This window comes from Lactuca virosa, chromosome 5, assembly GCF_052849685.1.
Source record: "Lactuca virosa cultivar CGN04683 chromosome 5, Lactuca_virosa_CGN04683_v6, whole genome shotgun sequence".
NCBI lineage: Eukaryota > Viridiplantae > Streptophyta > Magnoliopsida > Asterales > Asteraceae > Lactuca > Lactuca virosa.
Genome location: NC_136430.1, coordinates 424,112,801 through 424,124,285, shown reverse-complemented (window position 1 = coordinate 424,124,285; position 11,485 = coordinate 424,112,801). Strand labels below are relative to the sequence as shown.

Genomic DNA, 11,485 nt, shown 5'->3' with positions numbered 1-11,485 from the left:
GAGAACTGAAAGCTTGAGCGGATTAGAGGCGAGATCACCCGATTTGTGCAGGACAGTCGGGGGTTATTGACCCGTTGCGGTCGGGTCTGGGTTCCGAGGTCTGGTGGGGTCAGACAGATTGTATTGGAGGAGGCTCATAAGTCTCGCTTCTTTATTCACCCAAGGGCCACCAAGATGTACCGGGATCTGAGTTTGAGTTACTGGTGGCCGTACATGAAGCGAAAGATTATTTGGTACATCGAGAGGTGCTTGACCTGCAGGATGGTCAAGGTCGAGCACCAAAGGCCGTATGGCAAGCTGCAGCCTCTAGAGATTCCCATGTGGAAATGGGAGCAGATCACGCTGGACTTCATCACCAAATTGTCGAGAACGGCAAAGAGTTTCGACGCTATATGGGTCATCGTGGATCGATTGTCCAAGAGTGCGCACTTTCTGTCCATTCGGGAGAGCTCATCGGCCGAGAAGCTAGACGATGTGTATATACGCGAGGTCGTCGCTCGCCATGGAGTTCCGGTCTTTATCGTTTCAGACCGTGATGTTTGGTTCACCTCCCGTTTCTGGCAAAAGTTCCACGAGGAACTGGGCATGCGGTTACATTTCAGTACCGCATACCATCCGCAGACAGACGACCAGAGCGAGCGGACCATTCAGACCCACAAGGATATGTTGAGGGCCTGCATTATTGAGTTCAGTGAGAGCTGGGACTCCTACCTACCCCTTGCAGAGCTCTCTTACAACAACAGCTATCACTCCAGCATAGGTGCTCCACCCTATAAGTTGTTGTATAGACGGAGATGTCGTACCCCGGTCTATTGGGGCGAGGTTGGTCAAAGGGTGATGGGACGGACCGAGGTAGTTCTGCAGACTGCCAAGATGATTCAACAAATCATACAGAGGCTACAGACTGCTCAGAGTCGGCAACAGAGTTACGCCGACCAGAGCCGATCTGAGTTAGAGTTTCAGGTTGGTGACATGGTACTCCTGAAGGTCTCACCCTGGAAGGGTATGATTCGCTTCAAGAAGGGGGGAAGTTGGGACCCCGATACATTGGGCCATTTAGGATCATTGCCAGGGTCGGCTAGGTGGCGTATAGACTAGATCTCCCTGAGGAGCTCAGTCAGATTCATAAGACGTTCCATGTTTCACCGTTGTGGAAGTACATACTAGATGAGGAGTCAGTGGTGTCATTAGATGATATTCAGGTCGATGAGGGCCTGAATTACGTGGAGAGGCCAGTGGCCATTCTGGAGAGGAAAGTGAAGGTTCTACGGAACAAGGATGTGTCTTTGGTAAAGGTACAATGGGAGCATCGGAAGGGATCCGAGTGGACTTGGGAGCCGGAGGCAGAGATGCGGGAGCATTATCCGGAGTTGTTCACCGCAGCAGACTTCGAGGACGAAGTCTAGTTCAACTGGGGGAGACTAGTAACACCCCGACTCCCAGGTATAAATTTTAAAGTTTATATTCATTATTAGAGACCCACTCGATGAGTTGGCTGCTCCACCTCGTTGTGTAGAATCTGCTATGGCTGCGTGGTTTATGAAACCTACTTGACGAGTTGGTGAACCCCAACTCGACGAGTAGAGGTTGTGCATGAAAACCCTAATTTTTAGGGTTTGCACCCTATTTAAAGGACCTTAAGTCCTTTCCCCCGGCCACCCTTGCCACTTTTCACAACCATAAGTGAACCCTAATCGATCTAACCCTATTCTTGTGTGTGTGTGTGTGTGAGGCTAAAAGTGTGTGTTTGGTGCATTCCTTGAAGAGACTTGAATATTTTGAGGCTTGAAACGAGAAGAAGCTTGTAGATCCAGTATCTACATCGTGTTGGCATCCAGTAGAAGGTAAAAAGTCCTTACCTTGGCTTTCCATTTCCTAGATCTCTTTTTATGTTAGTATATGGGCATTTTGGTGCAAAAAGGGGGTCATGCTCGGGTTTAAGCTGTCATGAGAACGTGGTTTCAGATCTGGACTCCCCTAGGCCCTCATTAACATAAAGTTCTCGACTTTATCTAGCCCAAGGCCTTTTCCATGTCCAAAACCATCTTATAAGGCAAGTTTTGAGTGTTTTAGCTTCTTGAAGCCCTGCATGCACGTAAAGTTAGCAACTTTACGTGATAACTATACCTTAGGATCCTAGATCTACAGTTTGGAGCTTTGGTTTTGCTTAAAAGCGTCTGAATGAGAAATAGATTTAAGGAACTCGACGAGTTGCATAGTCAACTCGAAGAGTTGGACGACGGTTTCCCGTTTTCTGGAATATGCATGAACTCGGAGAGTTAGAGAGGTAACTCGACGAGTTTGGTTAGGGTTTTCCCGACATTCTGGACACTGCATAGACTCGACGAGTTGTCTGGAAACTCGGCGAGTCGACTGGGGTTTTCACGATTTCTTGAGTTCTAAAGGAACTCGACGAGTCAGTAAGTTACACTCGACGAGTTAGGTCAACATGGACTGTTGACCTTGACCGTTGACTTTGACTTTGACCAATGGTTGACCAGTTTGAGTTCTGGGGGTATTTTAGTAATTTGGGAATTTATAGAAGTGGATCATTGGTGGATGTAGGTTTTGGTGTTTGGAGTTGTGTTTCGGGAGTTTAATACTTCAGCTCCGATCGACATTGTGATGTGAGTTCTTCTCACTGTATCAACAGGGTCTAAGGCACCAAGGCCGGCCCTTTATGGTTTATATCCTGGTTATAGGATGATGCTATGTTAGTGATCTGTTAGATCGGTATCCTGGGTATAGGATGATGCTATGTTAGTGATATGTTAGATCGGTATCCTGGTTATAGGATGATGCTATGTTAGTGATCTGTTAGATCGGTATCCTAGTTATAGGATGTTGCTATGTTAGTGGTCTGTTAGATCGATATCCTCGTTATAGGATGATGCTATGTTAGTGATCTGTTAGATCTGTATGACTATCTGTACATGCTAACTAGTGTATGATATTTATGTGCACATGATTGTTTTATTGGGGGTTGGGTTGAGGTGGTCCTGCTTTGTGCAATATGCCAACATACACAGGGCGGCCTGGATAGAATGTAGACCCGGTAAGGGCGTACTAGTCAGGCCGAAAGCCCGACGAGCGGTCCGGATAGGCTGAAGGCCCTGCGAGGCGGTCCAGACGTACCGATGGCTCGGAGAGCCGTCCAGATAGGTTGATGGCCCCTGCGAGGCGGACCAGTCAGGTTGATGACTCATTATGCATGTTGTTTGTACGATATTGTTATGGTATGTATGGCGTTGGTATTTTGGGGGAACTCACTAAGCTTCGGGCTTATAGTTGTTGATTTTGTTTCAAGTACTTCAGATGATCACAGGAAGGCGAAGACGTGATCGTGCACCTCCTTATATTTTTATGATTTGATTTCTGGGATACTCTGACATGATACTATTTTGAAAACAAATTGTAATGATTATTGGTTTTTGAATGTTTTTAAAAGTTTTGAATTGGCATGATATTTATGGATGTTACAAAGATTACCTTCTCATATGTCCAAAACCAATTTGCAAAACCCCTTATTTGTTCAATAACAGATGGATCGCTTCCAACAGGCAACCTCATGTTTTTTTGTAAATTTATGAACTTTGCATTGTTATCATAAATAAGAAGTACTTAAAGAAGCATTAACAATGTTTTGTCTACTGCCAACTGGAACAACAGACGGCAAAGCTTGAAACTTTTTTAGGGGTCTTGTATTTATAAGTGAAAACATCATTTGAAGATAATATTGTAATCGATTTGATTTCCTATTATGAAGCATATATATTTGGAAAAGGGAATTGATATTTCCAGATTGGGTTTTTATGTATCCATTGAGAAAAATAAGGAATGGACAATTATACCCTCATCGAAATTAATGGAAGTTAGAAACACAATTTGAAAATACCCAGCAGGTCGTCTTCTTCCGCCTCCTTTTCACATAAAACCTCCTCCGAACACCATCTCCTACGACCAAACAACCACCTGCTCGAAACAAACTCCTCTCTCCTCCCACCACCACTAAACCTCCGCCCCTCTCCATCAAAAGGAGGAACCCACTACCGACCACTATCTTCCCCCTCTCTCTTTCCCGATCACCATCTCGGACAACCCCTCTCTCTCCTGCAACCGACGACATCTCTCTCTGAAGAACATGTAGCTCACTGAAACTCCGTCGAAGGAACCTACAAACGACTCTCTTTGGCAATTATGTGCAAACGACCGTCTCCGACAAACTTGCAACTCACCGAAACACAATCACTGAAACACAATGAATGATATGTATTAGGCTGCACCATTAATGTAAAAACATCGTCTGATCCAAGATCAACTCCGGAAGTTGTTTTCTTTCGTTTAATTCTGCAACTAAGGCACCATCAAGATTTTTAATCTGGTGACCTCTGTGAGAAATCAAAAATACCTCAAATTTAAATCAAAATCAGCAAATGGTTCCTATCACCTTTAGAAATCAGTCATCTTTCTCTCGATTATGCAATTGAGGCTCTTGAAGAAGTGTTTGTCAGCTGAAGAACAAAATCGTACACGACAAGAAAAATCTTAAATAACTACGGAAAGTTACTATGGAATCAAAATCCGTTGTTATTTTACTACGGAACGACTTGTCGTAGCTATTTTGCTACATAAATGGTTACGGAATTGCATTATGTAGCTAAATCTTAAATAGCTACGTAAAGTTGTTACGAAATCTAAATTCATAGTTATTTTACTACGGAATATGTTACAAAATGGTTGGTTGTAACTAATTTGCTACGGAAATAGCTACGGAATTGCATTCCGTAGCTAAATCTTGAATAGTTGCTACGGAATTAAAATCCGTAGCTAGTTTACTACAAATAATGCTACAAGTTTTTTGGTTGTAGCTAGTTCTCTATGAAACTTGTTACAAAATCCATGTATGTAGCTAGTTGGCTACATAATTGGCTACAAAATAAAAATCTGTAGCTAGTTAGCTATGGAATTAGGATCCGTAACTATTTTGCTAGGAAACTTTGCTACAAAATAAAATTTTGTAGCTAATCTATTATGGAATTTGTTACAAAAAGGTGAATTTGAAAAATAGCTACGAAATCAAAATCCATAGGTATTTGGCTACAGAAAATTCCGTAGTTAAGTAGTTACGGAATATGTTTCCGTAGCAAAATATAGAAAATTATTGAAAAAAATATATTAAAAATACACAATTATCTTTGAAAACTCAACAACAAAAATAAAATATTATTTTTAATTGTTTTGAAAATTTAGTTATAACATAATTTCTACATTATAAATATTTTAGCTTCAATTTTTAGATTTTGATGACATACATTTGCTAATTTTCTTATAATAATATTATCCCGACTTTGGAAATTATTACCTCTAAATCAAAATTTATTTACCCTCTATTGTAGTAGTTGTTCTAAAAAAAGAATAAAAATGTTTTATTTTGATTTTTTAGTTAAAAAAATGGTCAGAGGAATTGCCGCATAAAGTTTGTTTCAATAATGTTTCAGTTTGTTTCAATAATGTTTCATTAGGGGCAAATTAGTAAATCCAATAATCCCAATTTACTTCCTCCCAAATTAGAGGTATTTTTGTTGAGTTCAAATCCATCGTCGGACGTCGATCGCATCTCTTCCTCTCTCTCAACCTGCTGCCGCTGCCGCCGTTGCTTAGCCACGTCGTCGCGGGTCATAACATTCTGATTTCATTGGTAATTTTTGCAAACTCGAACCCCATTTCAAGTACTGCCCCCAAGCCCTAAACGATTTCCTTGGTATTCTTGTATCACGGTAAGCATCTGTTCTTTCATGTTAATTAGGTATTTTTGTTGTTTCTTTTTAACAGATATAGAAAATATTCTAATCTACTCCAAAGTCAAGAAAAGATGACAACACCCAAGAATTACATTAAAATCTGGTTGTGGGTTTAATCAAGGCACTAGAGATGAAATTTTAAGGAGTCTAGTTGCTGAAAAGTGTGTTGGGCAAATATGTAATTTAAGAAAAATACTTTCCTTGACAAGAATGTTACAGATCTTGATAGTCCCGTCATCACTTCCTGAAGCAAGAAGCCTATTCCCCTGCAAAATACAATAAAACAGTAGAAATATGTATTATAAGAAGCCGAAACCTGAAAATTTTATAAATAAAATAAAAACAGTAGAAATATGTATTATATATGAAATGTTGCATCATTATTTACCGAATTACTTCCGGAAGTTGAATCTTCTTCTTTGCCTCTTTCACGATTCCCAAGGCAGTAGAAATTTAAGTAATCTTGTGGATGTGCATCCGTGATTTCTGAATTCTTTAGCTCTTGAGCAATAATATCGTACATCATTTGCATAGTTTGTCCCTGGGAGACCCAACCACAATCATTAATTCAAGGGTAAAATGGTCATTTATAAGAAAGTTTTATGAAAATAAAATCTACCTGCCAGAATAAAATTTCTTGAACAGGGGCAGAGGTGGGATGGCCTTCAGGCCACATTGGAATGATGATGTAAACCGCAAATCTCTCATTTGCCCTTATCTTACTAGTAATCTTTAATGTAATCTTCATTGGTATTAAATGATCAGCACCTAACAATACAAAAAAAAGTAACCATTTTTCTCAAAATCATAAAACATTTGCATATTATTAGTGGAAATACTTACTTTTTGTAGCACAAAAATAAAGGATAAAGTAACACCTAGTTGCATGTTATTTTCTTAGATTAATATTTTCATTTCAAGAAATAAGGTTAGTAGGTTTGTTTCCTAATCTTTTATTATTCCCTGATTACACCTAGTTTTTGATATTTGTGTGCAGATATAATAAAATGAGCAATAGAAATAGAAATTGGATGTATGAACGACTTGATGATCGCGGTCATGTCTCTCATCTTTTCATTAATGGTGTGAAAACATTCATCGAGTTTGCTTCTACTAACCATAGTTATATGGATGGGGATAAAATTAAATGCCCATGCACAAAATGCAATAACAAAGCATATAAAGCAGTTGATGAGGCAAAATATCACTTATACAAGTTTGGTTTTGTTCCAAATTATGGGTTTTGGGATAAACATGGAGAAACATCATTGGATAGTACTTCATTAGGGATGGATGATACATACACGAGTTTAAATGAACACCATGATCCTACTTATAGAGAACTGGTTATGGATGCAGCGGGTCCTGATTTCATGACTAGAACTCTTGATGAGGAGCCAAATTCAGAAGATAAAAAGTTTTTTGATATGCTAGAGGCAGCCGATAGAGAGTTGTGGCCTGGTTGTAAAAAGGTGACACAACTATCTGTTGTAGCTCGACTATTGAATATCAAATCAGAATATCGCATCCCTGAGTTATGTTTTGATGTCATTTGTCAATTGATAAATGATGGGTTACCGGAGGAGAATAACATGGTTGATAGTTTCTACAAGAGCAAAAAGTTAATACAGGCATTGGGTTTACCTGTGGAATTGATTGACTGCTGCAGGTCTAGATGTATGATATATTGGAGGGGCGACAAAGATCTTGATCGGTGCAAATTTTGCAACACACAGAGGTACAAAAAGTCAAGAAATTCGTTCACACGTTCGCGTATACCTTTCAAGAGGATGCATTATTTTCCCTTGACTCCAAGGTTGAAGAGACTATACGCTTCACAAACAACAGCCGCTTCCATGCGATGGCACGCTGATAATCATGGCCACCATGTCGGTGTAATGTGTCATCCATCTGATTCTGAAGCATGGAAGCAGTTTGATATTAACCATCCTTCATTTGCAGCCGAAAGACGTAATGTTAGATTAGGCCTATGTACAGATGGGTTTCAACCCCATGGTGCTTCAGGAAAACAATATTCATCTTGGCCTGTCATTATAACACCTTATAATTTGCCATCGTTTATGTGTATGAAAGAGCCTTACATGTTTTTGACTGCAATTGTGCCCGGACCTACAAACCCTAAGCAAAAACTAGATGTCTTCCTTCAACCAGTTATTGCAGAACTCAAACAGTTATGGGAAGAAGGTGTTTTAACTTATGATGTTTCTTTGAAACAAAATTTTCAATTAAGAGCTGCATTGATGTGGACAATTAGCGATTTTCCGGCGTATGGAATGTTATCAGGATGGGCAACCGCAGGGAAGCTAGCATGTCCATATTGTGGGAAACATACACAAGCTTTTAGGCTTGAAAATGGTAAGAAGATATCATGGTTTGATTGTCATAGAAGATTCCTCACCACTGATCATCTATATAGAAAAGATAAAAATAAGTTCAAAAAGAATCGTGTAGAGACAAAAGGTCCTCCTCCAAGTATGAATGGTGAAGAAACCATAAGGAAAATTGAAGAACTTGGTTTGTTAAAAGTGACGGAACTTAATGCCGACGTAGTAAATAAATCACGTGGAAAATGTGGTTGGAAAAAGAGAAGCATATTCTGGGATTTACCATATTGGAAAACAAACCTCATTAGACATAATTTTGATGTTATGCATATTGAGAAGAATTTTTTTGAGAATATGTTTTACACTATAATGGATGTTAAGAAGAAGATAAAGGACAATGCAAATGTGAGAGATGATCTGAAACTCTATTGTAAGAAGAGAAAAGGAGTAGATCAAAATCAAAGAGCATATTATGCATTAGAGAAGAGGCAAAAGAAAGTCGTATGTGAATGGGTAGAGAGTTTGAGTTTCCCCGATGGTTACGTTTCAAATTTGGGGAGGTGTGTAGATTTGAGTGCATGTAGACTGTTTGGAATGAAAAGCCATGATTGCCATGTTTTTATGCAAAGATTGTTGCCGATTGCATTCCGCGAGATGTTGCCAAAAAATGTGTGGGAAGCAGTTACTGAGATAAGTCTTTTCTTCAAAAGCTTAACTTCAACAGTAATTACAACAGAAGACATGAAAAGGATTGAAGCTGAGATCCCGATAATTCTTTGTAAATTAGAGACCATCTTTGTCCCTGGTTTCTTTGACTCGATGGAGCATTTGCCGATACATTTACCGTACGAAGCAATGATAGTCGGTCCCGTGCAATATCGATGGATGTATCCATTTGAGAGGTTTGTTTTGTAAATCACATTATATTTCAAAATTGTAAGTTGTCACTCTTGGTTAACATATCAAATGTTATGCTTTAGATTTCTTCACCAGTTGAAAAAAAATGAGAAAAATAACGCTAGAGTGGAAGGGTTGATTTGCAATGCATACTTAGTTCGTGAAGCATCAAACTTTTGCTCTCACTATTTTGAGCCTAGCGTTCATACACATAACAGAAAGGTGCCTCGAAATGATGATGGGGAGTTGAAGATGATGATGACAACGAAAAATTAACTATATTTTCATATCCTGGCCGCCCATATGGGAAACTCAAGAGTAGAAGTCTGACTAATGAGGAATTCAATGCAGCCCATTCTTACATATTGGTTAATGAAGAGAAAATGCAACCTTACCTTAGGTAGTATTATGAACAACATTTAAGTCGGTTTTTATTTCATCTTATAAGTTTAAACAATTTAAATGGTAATGTACAGGAAGTATGAAGAGTCATTGAAAGACCTAAATCCAGATATAAGTGAAGATGATCTTGCTGCTGAAGTGGATGAAAACTTTGCTACATGGTTTCAAAACTATGTGAGTTTTTAAGTTGTTGTTTTCTTTTCTTTTGAGAAACTTCTAATGTATTTCATTGTTTGTCATATAGGCACGCCAAAATGAAATAAAGAACAAGTACATACATGATCTTTCTAGAAGACCATTGAGGACTGTGTAATTATATAATGTATACTTTGTAAATGGTTACAAGTTTCACACGGAATCACACGGTGCGAACAAATCAACAATGAATAGCGGAGTGTGTATAAGTAGCCCATTTGGTGATTACTATGGCAAGTTGTTGGAAATATTAGAAGTTGAATACCCCGGTTTTCCAATTAAAACAACAACATTGTTTAAATGTCATTGGTATGATCCAACACCTAATGTAGGATTCAAGGTTCCCAACCAATATAACTTGGTTGATATAAACCAACGAAGAAAGTTCAAAAAGTTTGAGCCATTTGTTTTAGCCATGCAAGCTACTCAAGTCTGTTTCATTCCTTACCCGAGCTTGAAACAAAACAATTCTGATTGGTTGGCCGTATGTAAAGTTAAACCTCGTGGATGGAGTGAGATACGAAAAAAAGACGTTGCTTTTCAAGAAGATGAAATTGAAGCAAATGAAATCAATGAAAAAATTATATTAAAACAAATATTAAAGTAAAAAGTAGTAAAAAGTAAAAAGTAGGATGCTAAAATAAATAAGCAAGCAAAAGTACATTGTTATTTTAAAGTAAAAAGTAGTATGCTTAAATTTTCAGTAAGATATTTCAATAATATTTGTGAACCTAAAGATTTATAACTTCCTAAGTTTTTAAAATTTCAGGAAAGATGTCACAATTCTTATTAAGAGAAACATTGAAACGAAAGCAACATACAAATGTACGTTTCATAAACAAACGTACCGATGATGCAAAATCTGTTGGTAATATATCATCATCATCCCGTACCACATTATCATCTGTTGGTACAGTATCTGCCCTAGCATTTGTTTCACATGTTGGTACTATGGGTGCCACATCATCAACACATGAATCATCCACCCAATCATCCTTACCTACATCATCTACCCAATCATCTGTATCTACATCTGTCCAATCATCTACACCTGCATCTACTACATCATCTATACCTAGATCCACAATAAATGGTAGTGAATCGGTTGAGGAAAATATTGGCATTCAACATCAAGGGTATTTACTTGGATCTACTGGACTGGATGGGCGTCTATATATTGGAGTGCGAGATAAGGAATAAGTTAAAATACTTACATTTTATCAACATTGAACTTCATGATTTTTACAATGCTGTTAATTTTTTCGTTTGTAGGTTATTTCCTTCGGGCCCATGTTCTTCCATTATCTATGAATCCTTTGGTGAAAGAGCTGATTTAAACGGGTATAGTTGGGCAACTTTAAGTGACGAGACAAAACTCCTTTATTGGGACGAGTTTCATGTATGTATCTCGTTTATGCAATTATTAGGTACTCATTAACTAAAAAACTCATCTCTATATTTTGTATTGTAGAAAAAGTGCCATTGGGATGAAGCAAAAACTCCGTTAGTCCAAGATTGTTGGGAAAATAAGGCAAAGGAAAGATATAGACAATATATCTACAATATAAGCTCAAAATGGAAAAAGTCGACTCTAAAAAAAACTTGTTAATATAACATCAGAAGTTTGGACATCCTGGACTGCAAGATGGAATACTGAAGAATTCAAGAAGAATCAGAACAAAACAAAAAAAATAGGCGTAGAGGTGTAGCTGATGGACAAGCCCTTTCTACACATACTGGTGGATCGGCTTCTCATTCCAAGATTGCTTCTGATTTAGTAAGTACTCATTTAATTTTATGTTATAGCAATCTACTTTCATTTAGAAATACCATTATTTAGTTCTA

At 38.3% G+C, this 11,485-nt stretch overlaps 1 protein-coding gene and 1 pseudogene across 1 annotated transcript; one reads left to right on the top strand and one right to left on the bottom strand.

Moving 5' to 3' along the window:
* Positions 1 to 5,900: 5,900 nt before the first annotated feature.
* On the bottom strand, positions 5,901 to 6,563 carry LOC145111690 (phospholipase D delta-like). Its single transcript, XM_079047949.1, has 3 exons — positions 6,421 to 6,563; positions 6,190 to 6,342; positions 5,901 to 6,067 (listed from the first exon to the last, which is right to left on the bottom strand). The coding sequence occupies exons 1-3, from the start codon at positions 6,547 to 6,549 to the stop codon at positions 5,918 to 5,920; spliced, it is 432 nt and encodes a 143-aa protein (XP_078904075.1). The 5' UTR covers positions 6,550 to 6,563; the 3' UTR covers positions 5,901 to 5,917.
* Positions 6,564 to 6,808: 245 nt separating this feature from the next.
* Positions 6,809 to 9,758, top strand: LOC145114093 (uncharacterized; annotated as a pseudogene).
* The last annotated feature ends 1,727 nt before the right edge of the window (positions 9,759 to 11,485 follow it).